Source organism: Mya arenaria, chromosome 9 (assembly GCF_026914265.1).
Source record: "Mya arenaria isolate MELC-2E11 chromosome 9, ASM2691426v1".
NCBI classification, from domain to species: Eukaryota; Metazoa; Mollusca; class Bivalvia; order Myida; family Myidae; genus Mya; species Mya arenaria.
In genome coordinates, this window is record NC_069130.1 from 45,030,395 (window position 1) to 45,052,903 (window position 22,509).

The 22,509-nt window shown below is 39.1% G+C and overlaps 1 protein-coding gene across 2 annotated transcripts; it reads left to right on the forward strand.

Moving 5' to 3' along the window:
• The first annotated feature begins 107 nt into the window (after positions 1-107).
• Positions 108-22,216, forward strand: LOC128203372 (uncharacterized). Of its 2 annotated transcripts, none has more exons than XM_052904774.1 (5): positions 108-137; positions 10,255-10,840; positions 11,556-11,714; positions 16,886-16,943; positions 19,076-22,216. In XM_052904774.1, the coding sequence occupies exons 2-5, from the start codon at positions 10,283-10,285 to the stop codon at positions 21,547-21,549; spliced, it is 3,249 nt and encodes a 1,082-aa protein (XP_052760734.1). In that variant the 5' UTR covers positions 108-137; positions 10,255-10,282; the 3' UTR covers positions 21,550-22,216. The 2 variants fall into 2 exon arrangements, with proteins under 2 accessions (XP_052760734.1, XP_052760733.1); XM_052904773.1 differs by having other exon boundaries at positions 118-237.
• Positions 22,217-22,509: the final 293 nt, after the last annotated feature.

Sequence of the window (22,509 nt, forward strand, 5' to 3'; positions counted from 1 at the left end):
TTCAGTTAAAATGATATTCAATATGGCGTCTATTGTTGATTTTGTTATGCATTGACATATCGACAAGCTTTTACAAAAGCTTATATAATTTAGTGTAATGTAACCTAGACGGTGTAAGTTACCTTGCGGCCGTGAATGTGAGTTTTCATTTTTTTAAACACAATTCAACAACTTTTCAGATCAGCATCACATTATATGTGTAAAACAGAGACATAAAGAAATGCAAAACCATATTTTGTGAGTTTAATATTTGAAAATCATGTTTCATTACACGTATATTTTCATGATCCTGTTCGACCTGTTTAATACACTGTTAACGCCCACTGTTAACTGCTTTCGTTTTACGTGTATGTATACTGCTCAAACCTTGAAAGTCATTTTCCCATTAAGACCTCCAAATAAACAATTAGGTATAGATATACATACTGGTTAAAGAGGGGGGAAATAATAGATAAGTAATTTATAAAGGGAATACCTTACTGTAGAGTTAACAAAATACTTTAAGATTATATCGCATGGATTCTACTGGTTTCAATACTGTACCCATTCATCCATAACAGTTGCACAAATATGATGAATATATGAAATTAGACTTGATTATCATAAATGTAGTTATACATATATTATACGAATTTTCATTCTTTATGACAAAAGTATTGCATTTTGGTTTAATTTATGTTTTATGTTGTGTTTTTTTTTATATTAGGCAGGGACGTAGCTGGAACCCAATTTGAAGTACTCCCATTTTTAGCGGGGGGTTCGGGGGTCCTCCCCCTGATTTTTTTTGTTTACTCGTGCGATTTGGTGGCATTTGACGCATATCTGTTAACTTGAAATGCAAGTTTTAAGTTAATAATAACTGAAGCAAAAAAGGAAACTGCAAGATCAAGCAATAAATATTCAAAACATAACTATACTTGATGGAGATGCCTCCCTCCGAATATATAGGATATACAGATGAACAAGTTGCATTAATGACAAATATCACATATAGTTTGATTTAAACATGGAAAACATCACAAGCAAATAATACACAAATGTATACATAGTTTATCTTATGGATTTTTTTCCCATTCTGAAACAGTTTTACACAACAACACACGTTTAAACTTTGAACACTAACGCCAGCCGACGGTGTTTTTCTACGTGCAAAAACATCCACTACGTACTTAGCGTTGATATCTCGCTCTTGATAAATGTTAAGAAGCCTAAGACCTGAAAGCCTCTTGGTGGTCATCGTGTTGCGGAGGTACGTCTGGACTCTCCTCATCGTGGAGAAGGACCGCTCTGCCGTAGCTGTGGAAACGGGCATGCACATCAACACCATCATGCAAAGTCTTATGTTTGGATATGATGCCTCAGTGGCCACTCGCAAAGATGTTTCCAGGTCTGGATACTCAGCTGGGGATGTTGTGGTCCATTTAGCAATCCATCTTTTACACTCCCGGACAAACGTCTCCTCGTCACACTCTAAGTCTGGACTGTACTCTGCAAAAATCTCTGCGGCCCTGGCAGGTGTCAGTTCAGTAGCCTATAACAAAACAAACATGACCCACTTTTTTATAATTAAACAATAAAATAAGCAATTGCTTTAAAGAAAAATATAGATATGCACAGAACTTAACGTTTTGGTACACACACTGTGTTTTTTACGGAACAATAATATAATTGATGTGTTATTTAACTATACATGTATAACATTACGCAATTCCAAGTATTTTCATTGATATCACATATTTTATTTCATCAAAAAAAGATGATTTTGGCGGCAGAAGATATTGTGCAGTAAATCTCCCATGCGGTTTAAGCAGGCGGGTTGTTAACTCAACAACTAGGTGGTCAATGAAAGGAAGGAACATGTTGACATTCCAGTATTCTGTGGGTGCTGCCGCTGGGCCTGTTTGTCTGTCGCCCCGGGCATCGAGGAATGGACAGCTCCACGCCAATGTCTCTTGCTAGTGACATAGCCTTTTCGTACAGCTTGTCCCATACTGTTGGATCGTTGCGTTCAGACTGAAATGATATTTGATAGTGACGTAACATTAAACAACGCATTAGTAAAGCGCACGGCAACGTCCATCTTTCTTTTTGTAAGTCAAAAGATGGGAAAAACATTTAATAACATATGACTGCAAATATGTTCAATTCATGTACACACAAAAATATGAATTGTTTCTGTAAACATATATACACGCAATGAAATTAGTGCACTGTGAATGAGTGACGGGTCTAGGAAAAAATATACATGGCCATTTACGCCGATGAAAAGTATAACTATAGTCCGACCCGAAGTAAGATCAAGTACACTGGTACATATTGACTTACATATGATTTTGTCGGTTAACCGAGGCTTGATTTAAAATAACACTAATCTATAACTTTTCTGTCATAACGAAATGAATTCAGCCCACAACTAGCCGTTAGGAAAATGAATTAAATAACAACTCTCTAACATAGCGACAACAACACGTGCTTCTTCTGTTGCCTCCAGTAAATCACACGTCTTCTTCTGGAAGAGTTTCGACAGGTGTACGAGCCCTGACAACGCATGTTCGACAGCCACTAGGGTAGTGATGAACTCGAAGTTCTGATAGAGCGACTGTATCCCGCGGCTTTGCTGTCACCATAGTCGCTAGCGAGTTCGTCCAAGGAACTTACAACAACTCTGGAAATTCATGACACAATTAAATCAATGTTTCGAGAATGGTTTGTGAGCGAATAACATGAACATCGAAAGCCTTCTATTCAGACGTGCATTATTTTAACTAAAAAAGTGATAAGAAAACAGACTAAGAAATATCACATAATTAGGTAAAAATACAATAAACACTTTGAAAAATATTGATTTAGAGCATTTAGGCATTGTATACTTTAAGTATGTTTACTCAAGATTACCCAAATGAGCATAGGAAAGTGTACAAAGCATCCCCTCTAGCTGCCCAGCGGGTCTCGCACAGAGATTGCAGTTTAGTGCGCTTATCCATCTCGACACGGGCAACTTCATCGTTGTCAAGGTTATCCTGGAAGCGTAGGAGGCGTTTAGCGGAGTAGTTAAAAGCAAACGCTATTTGTTGTACGGTAGCCATCATGTTCCTTGCATACATTTCTTTTGATGCGTGGATAATAGCCAGGTTGAGGCAGTGGGCTTTGCAGTGGGTGTACACAGCCCCAGGAATAGGCTGTTGGATCCTTGCCTGTACTTGGATCTCCGTGTTCTAGATGCTCTTTTAATATGGGATCCTGCTTGGCCTGAAAGCTCAATAGGGCCTGAAAAATTCCCTTATCGCATTCATGCCCCCTCAAGGCAATGTTCTGTTACCCACAAAACACTATCGCTTCTGTTATACTAACAAGGATCTTTCTGTTCTTTTCAACGACCACATTGTATTGGGATGACATGCTACATAGTATGTCTTTTTTCGCCCTTCATTATTGCTAAGAAATGATCTGCTTTTTTGGTGGGCAAAAGGTTGTCGGAGACGCCATTTTTGTTTGTTTAAAATTTGCGCTGTTTAAAACTCGACTTGACGTAATAAAGACGGGAGGTAACTATGGTTGATCATAGTTATAATACGTAAAAGTAAAGCTAAGTTGTTTACCGTGTTTAAGATTTCATGTTTAAAGTGTGCTTGGAACATCGTAGTAAAGGATACTATGTACAGTTACTACCGATATGTATGACATTTAACATTAAATTTTATAATGCCGAGCTGGATTGGTTTCAAATTCTCCTGTACCCCCTTAGGGTTCAAGTTTTATACTGGATTTAGGCCATTTAGAATTTTCATTTTTCAAAATCGAAGTACTCCCGGGAGTATGGGAGTATGCCTGGCTACGCGCCTGTTAGGATAGGAAACCATTTCTTTCATATAACTTTGTGATAAACCATCTTGTTATCCCAGTGCAAACCTATTTATAGGCTGTGAATCATAGTAACAGATAATCATCAATTTGGTATATGATAATTTAGATATTAACACTGACTCTGCGAGCTAAATGGCTGTACTGTAGACATGACAAGGGTGATTTGACTTTTTAGATCCCCTGAGTACAAAAATGCCTTCAAATTCACATTAACATTATGCAAATATGTGAACCTTGGCAATGACAGAGAGGTAGATTTAGGTCTTAAAAGCGGTAGTTCGGGTTCAAAAGCGGTAGAATTTCTAATACCTTTATTTTTCAGTCAATAACAATGATGGAAACAATGTAAACAAAAACTTGATATTTGTTGCTATTTTTAGATTTTCGGAAAATACACATAAAATACGTCATGGTTAAGAGACTTGTCAAATGTCAGTGTTTTTGCCGAGAAACAGAAGGAATATTGCCTCTTACTTGTAAAAACAAGTTTATATTCAGAAGAGCTGCTAAAAAAATCAAATTAGACTGCCAAAGCAGGTCGGAATGTAAGTACAGACGACTGCAGAATTGTGTATGTCAATTTTCCCGCCAAAATGTCGTAAAATTTTAATGATACACTGTAGATAATTATGTCTCCCCCTCTCTGGGGGAGACATATTGTTTTTGCCCTGTCCGTCAGTCCGGTAGTCCGTCAGTCCGTACGTCACACTTCGTTTCCGATCGATAACTGGAAAACCGCATGACCTAGGATCACCAAACTTGGTAGGGAGGTTGGTCGTGAGGTGTAGAGGATCCCTATTGTTTTTGGGGTCACTAGGTCAAAGGTCAAGGTCGCGGCGACCCCCAATATAAAAAACATTTCTGCTCAAAATCTTGAGAACGGTTTGACCTAGGTTCACCAAACTTGGTAGGGAGGTTGTTCGTGAGGTGTAGAGGATCCCTATTGTTTTTGGGGTCACTAGGTCAAAGGTCAAGGTCGCGGCGACCCCCAATATAAAAAACATTTCTGCTCAAAATCTTGAGAACGGTTTGACCTAGGTTCACCAAACTTAGTAGGGAGGTTGGTCATGAGGTGTAGAAGATCCCTATTGTTTTTGGGGTCACTAGGTCAAAGGTCAAGGTCGCGGCGACCCCCAATGTAAAAAACATTTCCGCTCAATATCTTGAGAATGGTTTGACCTAGGTTCACCAAACTTGGTAGGGAGGTTGATCATGAGGTTTAGAAAACTCCTATATTTTGGGGGGTCACAAGGTCAAAGGTCAACGTCGCTGTGACCTCTAATGTAAAAAAATATTTCCGTGCAATATCAGGAGAATGCTTTGATCTAGGTTCACCAAACTTTGAAGTGAGGTTGGTCATGATGTCTAGTTGATTTTGCGATCAGTTGGTCAAAGGTCAAGGTCACTGACCTTGAGGTGAAGAACCGGTTTCTGCTCAATAACTCAAGAACGTTTACACCCAGGAACTTCATACTTGGTATGCCAGTTAGTCATGACTAGTTGATGGCCCCTATTGATTTTGGGATCAGAAGGTCAAAGATATTGATTATTTCTCACCTACGACCACACAATGGGGGAGACATGCGCTTTTTCAAAAAGGCAATCTCTAGTTAACACATTGAAACTGTTGTTTTCTTTGATGTTTTGACAGTTTTATAATGTTTTTGATATTTAAAAATGCTGATTAGTAGTCTGGTGTACCATACAGGTAACTTAGCAACGATCTCGACAAAGTGTTAAGTGATTTGACAAGTTGTTTATTGCACCATGTTCTTTAAAGTTTTTAAAAGAAAATTTAAGGCCAATTTGATATAATTTTGCGTTTTTTAAAGAGCTTTGAATAGCGGTAGAATTCGACAGGAAAGCGGTATGGCGTTAGAAGGGTCTCAAAAGCGGTATATTTGACCTACCGCCGATAGAGTTCACATGTATGATTATGATTTTATGAACGTTTTTAAATAAAACAGTCTTTTAATTTGCAGAAATTAAACTACATACAATTAACGCGCTTCGTCCTAATTTTTAACACAATCGCATTTACCATTAATTATTCTAACATGTCATGTCAAAAGGTAAAGAGAGATAATTTATTTCCTCTGATATGAAGATACATGACACATGATAATCAGAACATATACAAAGAAACATACAGTCTTATAGAACAAAAAATACATAAATGGTATACTATAAACATATAAATCAGGTATATCAAGAAGTATAACTATAAATAATACAATGAATAATACTGTATTAATAACAATGCATCTACACATGTACTGAACATAGGCGGATCCAGGGGGGGGGACCCGGCGCCCCCCCCCCCCCTAAAATTTTCCAAGTAAATGTATAAATTATTAATATCGTTCCATCATTGTAGATAGCTTTTAAGGTTATGATTTGCTCCACACAAAAAATAGATCTCGATTTACCGTGGTTGTATCGAACATCTATTTGGCCAATCTCGACTTTCCAATAGACCATAATCCTTTGCGGCATGGTGACTTCCGGTTTATTTCCGGGTTATGACGAAGTACAATAACAGCGATAAATACGGACAAATTATCATTCCAGGTTTGTTATAATTTATTTATTTTTATTAGATTTGTCATTTTAATGAGTTTATATTACATTATTGTGATATTATTTGAATGTCATGAGCTATAAATCGCTTGACTGTTTACTTGGACAGTTAGTTCTGGTGGGTGGGGTAGATGGTTCAGAAAAGACTGCAGTTACTATTCTTATTGGAGTATTATAAACAACAAATTCTCATCTATTCTAAAACATTTGTTTTGAAAATTAACACAAATAATACATTAGTCTGTTTTACTATCTGACAGTCATAATCTAATGAGGAATCTGTATGTACATTACCAGGTATAACTAATAGTCTTATGAATGAACATAAATAAATCATCATCAATATAAATTATGATATTTATACTGCTGTGTGTATTTTATTACTATGTAATAAACATTTTACATAGAGTAATTATGCCATGCTGTCACCTGTGTAGTCTCCTGAATGATTTGTTATTTTCAAATATTATGATGGCCACCGGACTAGTCGCATACCCCCAGGCCTGGAATTAAATCGGTTTCCAGATTGTCTTAAAACCCATTCATAAATAAGTCTGAGAGTAACTTACTTTTTTATAAAAATATGCTTTTTATGTTCCATTCCTTTCTTTACAGATATGATTCAAATATGCTGATGTTACCTTCTGAGATCATTACTTTCAATGAAGAACATCACTACAATTGGTTGGGCTGCTAGATTGGTAGCAACGTGATGGACAGCTAGTACCTGACATGCTATTGTTGGTTTGGCATCTATTGCTTACTGGGCCGCTATATTGGATGGACCATACGTGTTGGTTGAACAATTATAAATGGTTGGACTGGAAGTGTTGGTTGGACCACCAGTGTTGTTTGGACTGCTTGTTGGACAGAATGTGTGATAGACAACTAGTGTTATTTGAATCACTGTTGGGTCATATTGGTTGGATTCCCATTGCTAGTACTTGTTGGATCTCTTTTGTTGGTTGAACTGTTATTTTTTGACTGTTATTATTGATATTCATACATGTATAATATGTTAAACGCTTAGTATTCAACACTTATTATTATTATTGTTATCATAAGAAATAGTATTATTCAAAAATCATATAAATATATAAAATTAAATATTTTTTTATGTCCATGTACTTTAGTTATGTTTTACATTTACAATGTGCATCATAATGTTTTATTATATGAACAACTCTTTTTATAGATTTTTAAATAAACATTAATTCTGTACAACCATTTTTTGTTTCTTTTGCTACAATTTGTATGATAGTGTCAGACATTTTCTACAGAAATGATAAATTTGTCATAAAAAAAACACAGCAAAAAAAATCAGAGCTCATGGTAACTTCTTTAAATGCTGATTCTCATCAAAATGAATAAGTTGAATTGCATCATTGAATGTATGATTCTTCATTAAATTTGATGAGATCTCCTGCCAATTGACCTTTAGGGACATGCACCTTTAAAACTGCAATCTTACAGATTAACCGACTCTTACGAAACATAATTGGTCCGAGACGTTGTGGAACGCTCTTATCGATTAAATTATCTATTATGACGTATTCAGTAGAATGTGTTAGCGTTTGGCTATCCTCCGTTTTTACGGCTATACGCAGGAAGTAAAACGCCGTTCAATCGGACTAAGCGTAGTTTTGTAGTGAATATCGGACGGCTGAAATACATGCGGGGAATATCGGACACTACAGTTATTTTAATAAAATATGTTCTGGTTTTATTCAACATTGTGTTGAATGTATTAACCCTGAGAAGTCAGTGAAACAGACGTTTGCTCGTCTGTTTCACTTTTCGGATCGTTCGTCATAATGACTAAATACAATGTACAGAATAGCACCCAGCAGACTACGTTCTGTGCAAACATTTTTTTTATTTGTCTTCACATTTCTATGACTTTGAAAGTATTTTAAAGTTAATTACTATAAGCGACTGTCTTATGCTAAACAAATCTGTTCGAAAGATTGATATGGCGGGAGTGTCAAACAGCTTTGAATCATATCAGACGCCGAGAAGCTTGTCATCTTATATGGATCCAAGCTGTTTCCATATTAATTATATCATCAGCCGGAAAGGAGTTAATATTTCACCTTCTCTGAATATATTCGCAGAAGTCAGTATAAACTATAAAGCGACTTAAAACAATAAACTAGAAATGAATGGCAGTAAATTTAGAATAAGATCAGACGCTGCTTTGGATGTACGGCATATGATCTGACCCTGCACTGTTAACAACTCAAAATAACCACATGCCGTCTACATTGATAAGTTAAGACCCTGCTCAGATCAGACGACACGTAACGTAGAATACTTAATCGGACAAAAACATTGTCCTACTGTAGTACAATGCTAACATCATCATCATCATCCTCATTAATCGCCAAGTAAGATATCAATTTTACCGAGTGCAAAAGTCAGAGGTGTCTTTAGATCATAAGACATAAATAAAAGCCTCCACGACAGTTCATGCAAATCTATGTGGATTGCTTGAATTAATGCATTAAATCGATTGGTCGAAAATGAAACTATTGTTCTATATATAGCATTTGCATAACGCATTTCCCAGAAGCATTGAGCCCCGGCGTTCCATAGTAAACACATGCAATAGTTTAAGAGCTTGAGGCCGTCGCGAAGGGCTAAGACCCCCAGAATTACCGTGAAAACACATGGGGGCCTTAGCGGCCAACAGAAGTCAATTTCAAAATTTACGCCCCCCCCCCCCCCCCCCCCCCCTAACTGAGAAACCTGGATCCGCCACTGCTGAAATATCAGTCATCGAAATAAGACTTTTGGATGAAAAAGCCAAAATACTCATGGTATTGTTTAATGTCAATTCATGAACAAGCCATGCTGTATAAAATCAAGAATCTGAGCAAGCCCGGAAAGCATTTTACCAGTGCAGGGCTTGTGGGCTTGTGCTAATTTCGACCACTGAAATATAGAGAATGAAACATAGTTCTATCATTTCATTTTCCTTATCTGGTGATACCTGATACTATAGGCTGCAGGCCTGCATGGAAGTCGAACCTCCGACCCCTGGAGTGCCATTCAAGTGTGTCACCACTCGACCACGGATCAGCATCAATTTAATCATTCTCGTCCACCAGAGTGATGATGCTATGCGTTTCATAGATTGGATTTATTACAAGAGGGGATGAGAGTGGTCTAGTGGTATAGGTATCCGTCTCTTACCCAAGAGGTAGTAGGTTCGATCCCCATCAGGGGTTCTTTCTCATGGCCTCTCAAAAAAGGACACAGTACTAGTTTCTGCCCAGGAAACAGACTCGGGAGTGATTCTGTAAGCTATATATGCTTTCGTCACAATATCGAGCTAAAATAAATTTGTATATACTAATCGAACCTGCGATTTGGTGGTCGAAATTATATTTTTGCCCAATGCAGGGCCTTTTCACCAAAAATTGTGAAGAGGCCTAGCCTTTTCATTTTGGGAAATTTAAACGCGTGAAATTCTGCAAATTTGAAAATTTAAATGCGTAAATGTCTCAAAATGGGAAATTCCACAAATGAGGATTGAAGACACCTTTTAAACTTGGGTCAAGGTATCCATATGAAACTTGGTACTCATGTTACAAAAAACAGGCTCATATCTTACATGTGAGTCTTATGGTGGCATACTTCTGCCACCAGATAACCATAAAACTAACTAGTCAATTAAGTGGTTAACTGGTTACGTAACTAGTTAACCACTTAATTAACTAGTTAGTTATCGGGTTAACTAGTTACGTAACTAGTATTTTTTTCAATAAATAAAAGATCATAACTCAAGTGTCTTGTTTCTTTTACCAGGTGATGAATACAATCTCATGGCTAAACAATGACGACTTATGGCCAATTATTGAGGGATAAGAAAGCCCAGAACTGGGTTAAGGCTGCCTTCGCCCTCAAAATAACCAAGGATGGTCTACAGCCTCTGGTAGAGGATGTGCTGACATGCGTTCACCAGGACATCTATAACAACGTCAGAACATCTAAGGGTCTTCCAGGCGGGGCAACATGTGCACAATGTTTCACCGAGAACGTGTTGAAATGCTCTACTCGTGGGATATGCACCAGTACTAGAAACTGTAAATTTCATAACTCCCCTCAAAAGATGTATGCTCCGTGTCCAAACAGGATTTGTGAAGGCGTCCGTGATGAAATAATTCAACATCACAGGTTTCCGGTACCATCATGGAAGAACACGAATGCCAACAAATGGTGTACGAGCCACTGGGAGATCGGCAAGTGTTTCCTGCCTCCTGATGGTTACAAGACCAAGTCCTCCATCAACGACAGTGACTTCAACGGAGTGATCAGCGTCATGATGAATTGTAAGGATTTCCAGAACAAGCTGTCGTTTAACGTTGCGACACAGCCAAATTTGTTAACAGAGGTAAACATATGAATCATACTATAATCATATTATGCGATTTAGATGACTTATAAAAGCTGCACTCTCACAGACTGTCAGACAGTTTGACTTTTATTTCATTTTGTATCCCAGAATCAGCTGATTTAGGCATTAATACATTTAATTCAATCATATAAGATTACTCACTAAAGAACTGCCGAAAAACTTATTTTTCTTAAAGCGTTTCTTATGCTTTTAGCCATTAAACTTCAATTTTCGAAAATTTGAATAAAACGTGATCTGATCTTGTCAGCTGTCTTATATTACTGGTTTACAGACATTAACGCAAACATTGGCTTGTTCCCATACAAAACATAAAAAAGTTGTCTAAACAATCTGTGAGAGTTCAGCTTTAATGAATGTTCATAATTAATGCAGAATGTTTTAGTATTCACTTGAAGTTCCTCTGTGTACTTATTAAATACAATGACAACCATTGCAAGTACTCTATCTTATTGATTATTTTGTACATTCGTTACTTTTATCCAAACAACCAAGGAGTCTTACCGGGCACATATATAATATATATGTATACTATCATGCATACTATCATATAATATGTAGTAACATATCTATATCTATATCTATATCTAACTATCTCTCTCTCTCTCTCTATATATATATATATAGATACGTTACTACATATTGTATGTTTTGTAGCTTTGTTTGTCAATACATTTGAAACATTACATTTAAGGTTCGGGACATTGGTCGACACGTACGCCACTCCAGTGACCAGAAAGTCAAGGACACGGAACTAGTGGACTTTCTGTTCAAGCTCCGCACCCTGCTGGAGGACAAGACTAAACTTGCAACCAGACCCGAGGCACAACACGCCGTGGAACAGCTAAAGAAGGTACGCACTTACATTCTTTATGACTAAACTGAACTAGCAAACCGACACAAGGCACAACACGCTGTGGAACAGCTTAAGAAGGTACGAACTTACATGCTTTATGACTCAACTGAACTAGCAAACCGACCCGAGGCACAACACGCTGTGGAACAGCTTAAGAAGGTACGCACTTACATGCTTTATGACTCAACTGAACTTGCAAACCGACCCGAGGCACAACACGCCGTGGAACATCTTAAGAAGGTACGAACTTATATGCTCTAAATGACTAAACTGAATTCACAAACCGACCCGATGCACAACACGCCGTGGAACAGCTTAAGAAGGTACGCACTTACATGCTTTATGACTCAACTGAACTTGCAAACCGACCCGAGGCACAACACGCCGTGGAACATCTTAAGAAGGTACGAACTTGTATGCTTTTTGACTCAACTGAACTAGCAAACCCACCTGAGGCACAACACGCTATGGAACATCTTAAGAAGGTACGAACTTATATGCTTTAAATGACTAAACTGAATTCACAAACCGACCCGAGGCACCACACGCCGTGGAACAGCTTAAGAAGGTACGCACTTACATGCTTTATGACTCAACTGAACTTGCAAACCGACCCGAGGCACAACATGCCATGGAACAGCTTAAGAAGGTACGAACTTGTATGCTTTTTGACTCAACTGAACTAGCAAACCGACCTGAGGCACAACACGCTGTGGAACATCTTAAGAAGGTACAAACTTATATGCTTTAAATGACTAAACTGAATTCACAAACCGACCCGAGGCACCACACGCCGTGGAACAGCTTAAGAAGGTACGCACTTACATGCTTTATGACTCAACTGAACTTGCAAACCGACCCGAGGCACAACACGCCGTGGAACAGCTAAAGAAGGTACGAACTTGTATGCTTTTTGACTCAACTGAACTAGCAAACCGACCTGAGGCACAACACGCTGTGGAACATCTTAAGAAGGTACGAACTTATATGCTTTAAATGACTAAACTGAATTCACAAACCGACCCGAGGCACCACACGCCGTGGAACAGCTTAAGAAGGTACGCACTTACATGCTTTATGACTCAACTGAACTTGCAAACCGACCCGAGGCACAACACGCCGTGGAACAGCTTAAGAAGGTACGAACTTGTATGCTTTTTGTCTCAACTGAACTGCCTGAGGCACCACACTCCGTGGAACAGATTAAACAGGTGTGACATAACAAGATGGCCGTTACAACTCAACTAGCATACACGAACTGAGGCACCACACTCCGTGGAACAGATTATACAGGTGTGACTTTACATGATAGATGGCACAGCTGAACTAGCATACTGACCCTAGGCACAACACGCAATGGAACAGATTAAACAGGTGTGACATTACATGAAAGATGACACAACTGAACTGGCATATACCGACCTGAGGCATTACAAGCCGTTGAACACATTAAATAGGTATTTCTTAACTTGATAGCTGACACAACTGAACTAGCGTACCGACAACAGGCACAGCACGCCTCGGAACATATTAGACAGGTATGACTTTACATGATAGCAGACACAACTGGACTAGCATACCGACAACAGGCACAGCACGCCGTGGAACATATTAGACAGGTATGACTTTACATGATAGTGGACACAACTGGACTAGCATACCAACAACAGGCACAGCACGCCGTGCAACATATTAGACAGGTATGACTTTACATGATAGTGGACACAACTGTACTAGCATACCGACAACAGGCACAGCACGCCGTGGAACATATTAGACAGGTATGACTTTACATGATAGCGGACACAACTGAGTTAGCTTACCGACAACAGGCACAGCACGCCCTGGAACATATTAGACAGGTATGACTTTACATGATAGTGGACACAATTGAACTAGCATACCGACAACAGGCACAGCACGCCGTGGAACATATTAGACAGGTATGACTTTACATGATAGTGGACACAACTGAGCTAGCGTACCGACAACTGGCACAGCACGCCGTGGAACATATAAGACAGGTATGACTTTACATGATAGTGGACACAACTGAGTTAGCGTACCGACAACTGGCACAGCATGCCGTGGAATATATAAGACAGGCATGACTTTACATGATAGTGGACACAACTGAGCTAGCGTACCGACTACAGGCACAGCACGCCGTGGAACATATTAGTCAGGTATGACTTTACATGGAAGCGGACACAACTGAACTAGCGTACTGACAACAGGCACAGCACGCCCTGGAACATATAACAGGTATAACTTTATATGATAGTGGACACAACTGAACTAGCATACCAACAACAGGCACAGCACGCCGTGGAACATATTAGACAGGTATGACTTAACATGATAGCGGACACAACTGAACTAGCGTACAGACAACAGGCACAGCACGCCCTGGAACATATAAACGGTATGACTTTACATGATAGCGGACACAACTGAGTTAGCTTACCGACAACAGGCACAGCACGCCCTGGAACATATTAGACAGGTTTGACTTTACATGATAGTGGACACAACTGAACTAGTTTACCGACAACAGGCACAGCACGCCCTGGAACAAATTAGACAGGTATGACTTTACATGATAGTGGACACAACTGAGCTAGCGTACCGACAACTGGCACAGCACGCCGTGGAGCATATAAGACAGGTATGACTTTACATGATAGTGGACACAACTGAGCTAGCGTACCGACAACTGGCACAGCACGCCGTGGAACATATAAGACAGGTATGACTTTACATGATAGTGGACACAACTGAGCTAGCGTACCGACAACCTGCACAACACGCCGTGGAACATATTAGACAGGTATGACTTTACATGATAGCGGACACAACTGAACTAGCTTACCGACAACAGGCACAGCACGCCTCGGAACATATAACAGGTATAACTTTATATGATAGTGGACACAACTGAGCTAGCGTACCGACAACCTGCACAGCACGCCGTGGAACATATTAGACAGGTATGACTTTACATGATAGCGGACACAACTGAACTAGCATACCGACAACCTGCACAGCACGCCGTGGAACATATTAGACAGGTATGACTTTACATGATAGTGGACACAACTGAACTAGCATACCGACAACAGGCACAGCATGCCTCGGAACATATTAGACAGGTATGACTTTACATGATAGTGGACACAACTGAACTAGCATACCGACAACAGGCACAGCACGCCCTGGAACATATAACAGGTATAACTTTATATGATAGTGGACACAACTGAACTAGCATACCGACAACAGGCACAGCATGCCTCGGAACATATTAGACAGGTATGACTTTACATGATAGCGGACACAACTGAACTAGCGTACAGACAACAGGCACAGCACGCCCTGGAACATATAACAGGTATAACTTTATATGATAGTGGACACAACTGAACTAGCATACCGACAACAGGCACAGCACGCCTCGGAACATATTAGACAGGTATTGCTTTACATGATAGTGGACACAACTGAACTAGCGTACCGACAGCAGGCACAGCATTCCGTGGAACATATTAGACAGGTATGACTTTACATGATAGTGGACACAACTGAACTAGCTTACCGACAGCAGGCACAGCATTCCGTGGAACATATTAGACAAGTATGACTTTACATGATAGTGGACACAACTGAACTAGCATACCGACAACAGGCACAGCACGCCGTGGAACATATTAGACAGGTATGACTTTACATGATAGTGGACACAACTGAGTTAGCTTACCGAAACAATGCACAACCTGGTACAGCGTATTCTTGGTTAAACAGCTTGTCATATAAGATCACCGGATTTTGGTTTAGGTGGGGGTCCCTATATGGGTATATGCAGGGATTTTGGGGTGCATATTTCTGCGTGGTGACCTTATTCAATGTAAGGCCAAACCAAGGTTGCGTACCATTGGGACTCCACCCATGACACAAACTGAACCTGTCTGAGCTCTCCCGCGTATATTGCATACGAAGTGGTGGCATCGAGTTTATTAAAGTGACTCCCTTATGTTTTAAGCCAAACATCAGTTTTCCCGGTAATGCATCTCTATGATGTCGAAATTGCAGAAAAAATACAGTTATAGCATAACAAAGTATTTTGGTTTTAGTGGGGTTCGAACCCACGCCGGTAAAGTCAAGAAAAAAAGATGGAAACAGCCAACTAAGCCTCACAGCCACCGGGATTTAAAAACAGTGGTGGATATGTAGCCCTGTTTTGAATACATTGATAACATCACGTGAGAATGTCAATCAATGAATCACGCAACACCACAGCCGTAATTAATTTTCAATTGCGTTACAAAAATGTGGTCTTCAAAGACGCTATTTGAGCAACATCATCTGCTAAAAGTGACATTCTCATTCAACATCAATACATACACATGTATAGCAAACATCTATTTTGAGTGATAAACTACTTACTTAATAGTGCATTTATGGAAACTATTTATAACTGATAATAGGATTATAACCGTGGATTTAATAGCAAAAATATTAAATTATTGGTAATTGCTAAAAGATTTACGGTGATCTACTATAGTCGCATATGGTAGAAATACCGTGTTTCTACACCTTTCTTTCAAATTAAACTCTGTTATATTCACAAAAACAACTGTTTTCAACATTTATCCATCCTTTTTATTATATTTGAACAATAATATTAATTGTGGTAAATCTTACATCGGAGTAAGAGTGCATCAATAAGGGTTCCAGCTTTTGGCATTTTTGTTTTAACACTCCTTATGATTTGCCACACTTTATTTCATAATTAAAAAAAAAATGCATGTTACAAACCATGAACGAGTTACCTTAAGTCGTGGCCACAACATGTGAGTTGTTGGAAGTCAGTAAGTATGTCGTGAGCACGAGATTAAAACAGATATTAAAAATACGCCTGTCACCTCAATGACAGCGTACATAAAAAGTGCTCACGACATACTTACTGACTTCCAACAACTCACATGTTGTGGCCACGACTTAAGGTAACTCATTCATGGTTTGTAACATGCATTTTTTTTTTAATTATGAAATACACTAATGTAGTTATATTGTTTTTCGTTACAATATTGTCTTTATTAGTTTATATTTTTTGTAAAATAGCCTTTGAGTTATGGTATGCTTAATGTCTTGATCTGTTTTGTTGACAGCTGCAAACAGACGATTTCAAGATAAGCGCAGAGAACGAAGCAGAGATGTTGAAGGAAGGTAAGAGACGATTTTCATCAATGGCGTATCGAGCACTGAAACTTCATGCTTCAATCAATGAACGTCAATAAGGGACTTCTTCAAACAGGCTTTCAGAGAAAACTGGGTTATCAGAATGAGGATGTCTTTGGTTGGCGGGCGTCAAACTTTGGTTTGTGCCCAATAAATTAAGCTACCATTGGTGGCTAGTAATAAATCTTGGTATGAAGGTAGTTGATGTAAAGGGCTAGCTTGGGATTGCGTTAGAGGGGGATTGGATTCAAAGTCAATGTCAATGGTGGAGGGGGTTCAAGCTTCTAAAAATGGCTACATTTGAGTAGTGATTTTCAAACTCTGATTGGAAACGATTGGCCCAGATATCTACTGATAGTGTGAAAAACTGTAACGATGAATGCATCATGTAAAAGTGTTTATAATCATATTAAACTTTCTGGTTCGTAAAAAAATTGTTTAAGTGGTGTTCAGTGCCTTCGGTTTGCAAAAAAGTTTTAACATTGTCATAATTATGCAAAAAAAGTATATTCACATGAGACTTGGTATGATTTGTTAAGCAAAAATAAAGTCATAAGATACTTAACAAGAGTAGTTTTTAGTTGTGTCTCTTTTTCATTAAAGTAAAGAGAAATGATGCTGCATTTTTCAAACTCATATAACCTAACAACTTACAATACTGCCGCCTATCGTTTATGCCAAGAGTCTTGTAATAATACTGCTGCCTATCGTCTATGCCAAGAGTCTTTTAATAATACTGCTGCCTATCGTCTATGCCAAGAGTCTTTTAATTATACTGCCGCCTATCGTTTATGCCAAGAGTCTTGTAATAATACTGCTGCCTATCGTCTATGCCAAGAGTCTTTTAATAATACTGCTGCCTATCGTCTATGCCAAGAGTCTTTTAATAATACTGCTGCCTATCGTCTATGCCAAGAGTCTTGTAATAATACTGCTGCCTATCGTCTATGCCAAGAGTCTTTTAATAATACTGCTGCCTATCGTCTATGCCAAGAGTCTTGTAATAATACTGCTTCCTATGTGCTGTGCCAAGAGTCTTGTGATAATACTGCTGCCTATCGTCTATGCCAAAAGTCTTGTGATAATACTGCTGCCTGTCTTCTATGCCAAGAGTCTTGTAATAATACTGCTTCCTATGTGCTGTGCCAAGAGTCTTGTGATAATACTGATGCCTGTCTGTTGTGCCAAGAGTCTTGTGATAATACTGCTGCCTATCTTCTATGCCAAGAGTCTTTTGATAATACTGCTGCCTGTCTGTTGTGCCATGAGTCTTGTGATAATACTGCTGCCTATCTTCTATGCCAAGAGTCTTGTGATAATATTGCTGTCATCTTATATGCAAGAGTCTTGTGATAATACTGATGCCTATCGTCTATGCCAAGAGTCTTGTGATAATACTGCTGCCTATCTTCTATGCCAAGAGTCTTGTGATAATACTGATGCCTGTCTGTTGTGCCAAGAGTCTTGTGATAATACTGATGCCTATCTGCTGTGCCAAGAGTCTTGTGATAATACTGCTGCCTATCTTCTATGCCAAGAGTCTTGTGATAATACTGCTGCCTATCTTCTATGCCAAAAGTCTTGTGATAATACTGCTGCCTATCGTCTATGCCAAGAGTCTTGTGATAATACTGCTGCCGCCTATCGTCTATGCCAAGAGTCTTGTGATAATACTGCTGCCGCCTATCGTCTATGCCAAGAGTCTTGTGATAATACTTATCTTCTGCAACAAGAGTCTTGTGATATTCCTGCTCGTTACCTTCTATACTAAGCGTCTTTTGACATTGCTGCTACTTATCTTCCGCAACAAGCGTCTTGTGATATTGCTGCTCATTGTCGTCTGAAACAAGCCTCTTGTGACAATGCTGCTACTTATCTTCCGCAACAAGCGTCTTGTGACAATGCTGCTACTTATCTTCCGCAAAAAGCCTCTTGTGATAATGCTGCTACTTATCTTCTGTACTAAGCGTCTTGTGACAATGCTGCTACTTATCTTCCGCAAAAAGCCTCTTGTGATAATGCTGCTACTTATCTTCTGTACTAAGCATCTTGTGATAATGCATACGTATCTGTTCTTATTTTTTATGTCTTCAATGATATATTTTTTACATTTACTTCAGGATTACGACTACGTTTGGCAAACCATTACCAAACCACTTTGGCCGACATGCCGGTATCTCCCATTTTTGAGGAAAAGAACGCAAAACTCAGGAAATTCTACGTGGCACCGAAAATTGTGGAGAAAGATCATAGAAAAATCGGCAAAATTGACAAGGAAGAAAGTGGTCAAGAAGTTGCAAAGTTTTCAGATGTTTTCTCAAAAAACGGTCAGTTGCTCAGAAATGCTTTCCTTGTTGGCGAACCGGGCGAAGGCAAATCCACATTTTCCGTAATGTGTGCCCTGGATTGGACTCACCAGTATTTACCAGCGGAGGAAAACGTTGGTATTAAAACAAGCTTTGCCGACCCAGAATTCTTCAAAGAGTTTGCATTTTTGTTTCATGTCACCCTACGAGATTCAGGTAAAACGTGTGACCTAGCAGAAATGATCAAGGATCAACTTATACGTAAAATCTACCACGAGAAGGATGCCGATGATGGCTACCGGCTCTTACAGACGGTGCTGGAAAGTGAAACATGTTTAATCATAGCTGACGGCCTCGACGAATGGACCCATCCGAAAAACGTAAACTGTACCTGCAAAACTGCGGAAAAAGTCGTCCCTTTCCGAAATTCGGCCAACAAGGCCACACTCCTCACGACAACGCGTCCCTGGCGAATGTCACAGTTTAGAGTGCAGGATTCAAAGATCGACAAATATCTTGAAATAGAAGGAGCTGCAGACACAAAGCAACTCGTGGAAAATATCATCAACATTCTTAATGAGGGAAATATGGATGAACGGACAACAGAGGATTTCATGAAAATGGTGTCAGCGAAGAATCTTAAAGGATTATTGTCAGCACCTATCACTATCACCCAGCTCGTGTGCCTGTGGTTCGAGGGAAAATCGTTTACCGATTCAAAATGTGACATTTATGCTGGCGTGATAAACATGCTGTCATGTAGATGTAGTAATATGCAACGGAAGCATAAGATTCCGAAAATTGAACTGCCACCTGTATTAAAGGAACATGACTGCTTCATGCAAAATCCCATGGTTTACCTTACGCTGGCAAAGTTAGCATACAAAACGTTGTTTTCAGAGTGCAGAGATTCGTCTGTTGTCTTCAGCAACACAGCAGTCGACGATTTGTTAAGCAGGAAGCAGGTTGAATTTGCATTGACGTCAGGCTTACTCACGGAGAAGAAATCCAACTCATTAATCAAGAGATCATCTCACTTTTCATTCTTTCATAAAACACTTCAAGAGTTTTTAGCGGCTCTTCATTTATGTTTGAATGAAAACGACTACAGTCAGCTATCAAACAAGTACGACCAAGACGATAAGCAAAATATCTTGGGAGATGTTTCTCAGACATTTATTTTCATATGTGGAATGAAGCCCGAGCTCGGTGTACAAATGTCTTCATGGATCAATAGTTCTAGACCACCATTCCAACCATCATTCGACAGGAGAGAGGCTGAACTACTTCAGCGCCTGATTCTCTCCGGGAACCGTGAAGCCAGGGCGAACAACTATGGTGACATACCGCTCTATCTCGCACACTTCATGATTCATAGTGAGGTTAGTGACGAGGACGAGGATAGTGACGAGGATAGTGACGAGGACGAGGATAGTGACGAGGACGAGGATAGTGACGAGGACGAGGATAGTGACGAGGATAGTGACGAGGACGAGGATAGTGACGAGGATAGTGACGAGGACGAGGATAGTGACGAGGACGAGGATAGTGACGAGGATAGTGACGAGGACGAGGATAGTAACCAGGATGTCGTAGTGTTAAAAAAGCTGATGATGATAAACAAGGAACGTATTCAGTCACTAGACATCATGGAATGCAATGATCAAATTAATGGGGAAGAGCTGCAGGAGGTGATCACATCCTCCTCCGACTCCCTCAAAGCAGTGATACTGGAGTACCGTGATGGGCAGTATGACCTGTCCCAGTGTCACAGGCTGGAATATCTGCGTATAGGGGAAGACAATACAACACGTGTGCAGGTTGATCCAACACATATTACAACATGTTACTTAGCTAGAGTATCATCGAATGTTGAAATGTACATATTTAGATTATTTAAAAACGATCAAAGGTGGAGTAAACTACAACGTGTTGTGTTATGGGAAGTTAAGAATGTCCAGTTACTTGTGGATACACTACCAAGTCTCCCTCAGTTACAAAGCCTTGACATAGAGTGGACAGATCTAGGTGAGCTCCACCTCCTCCCTCCAGCCTCCATCACCGATATTACACTTGAGTGGGTGACAATGACAGCGGGGGCGGTGCGGAGTCTGATAGAGACGATGAAGAACATACCACACACCATTACATGCGACATGGAGGAGTGCACGGTGGAACCTGCCAGTGAGATGAAAGACATCCGAGAACATATGAACAGTTCGCCGTCATTCGAGGTTCTGTTTGAATATGAGACTGGAAACCTTCATTTCACATTCACCAAAATATGAACAATAAGTTGAAAGTTCGCATCGATTATGGGAATTCATGTTCAATGAAAAACAGTGAAACAATCATAAAAGTGTCATTCTATTTATAGAAATATATGTCACTTTTCCACAAACTAATTATCATCAACCACTTTCTATGTGTATTCATTTAATATGATTTATGTTGTGTATTAACATGCATCCTAAAAAAGATTTAACTGTACACAGCAATGTCGTTGTGGCAGGTGTTATTAAATACATCTATTTTGGATGAAAACTTTCGTAATCAACACGTGCAATAGTCGGTTCAACTTGACCGACTTTTTTTAAAAAGAATCCCTTTACAAATGAACTCATTTCCTAGTTTAATGTGATATCATTTGTTAAATGTTAAGTACTTACTTCGCTTAGGGAAAATTGATTGATAGGGATGATGATCCGTATTTAATAGACAAATATACCTATAACATGTTGACTTTTTTAATTTTAATCATCTATCACATAAATTTCACGTAAATATAATAATATCTTCAAAATAATAATATCATATATGGACAATTGCTACAAAAGAAATACCAAACAATAAACACATTTAGTTACCTAAATAATAGAATATACAATGGCTTATTATTTAACATGTCACACAATTGGATTATAAATTTATAATTGAAGATATAATTAAACGTTGAAAATATTGTTTGATTTGTATTTAATACGATAAGGATGAAAATGTGTTATAATGATGATAAGTATGATGATGATGGTGGTGGTGTTGTTGGTGATGATGATGGTGGTGGTGTTGGTGGTGATGATGATGATGATAGTGGTGGTGGTGGCGATGACGACTTAAACCGCCACGACGTCGATGATAGCGATGACGACTACAACGACGACGACGTCGATGATGATGATTATGATGATGGTGGTGGTGGTTGTGGTGATGATGATGATGATCATGATGATGATCATGATGATCATGAT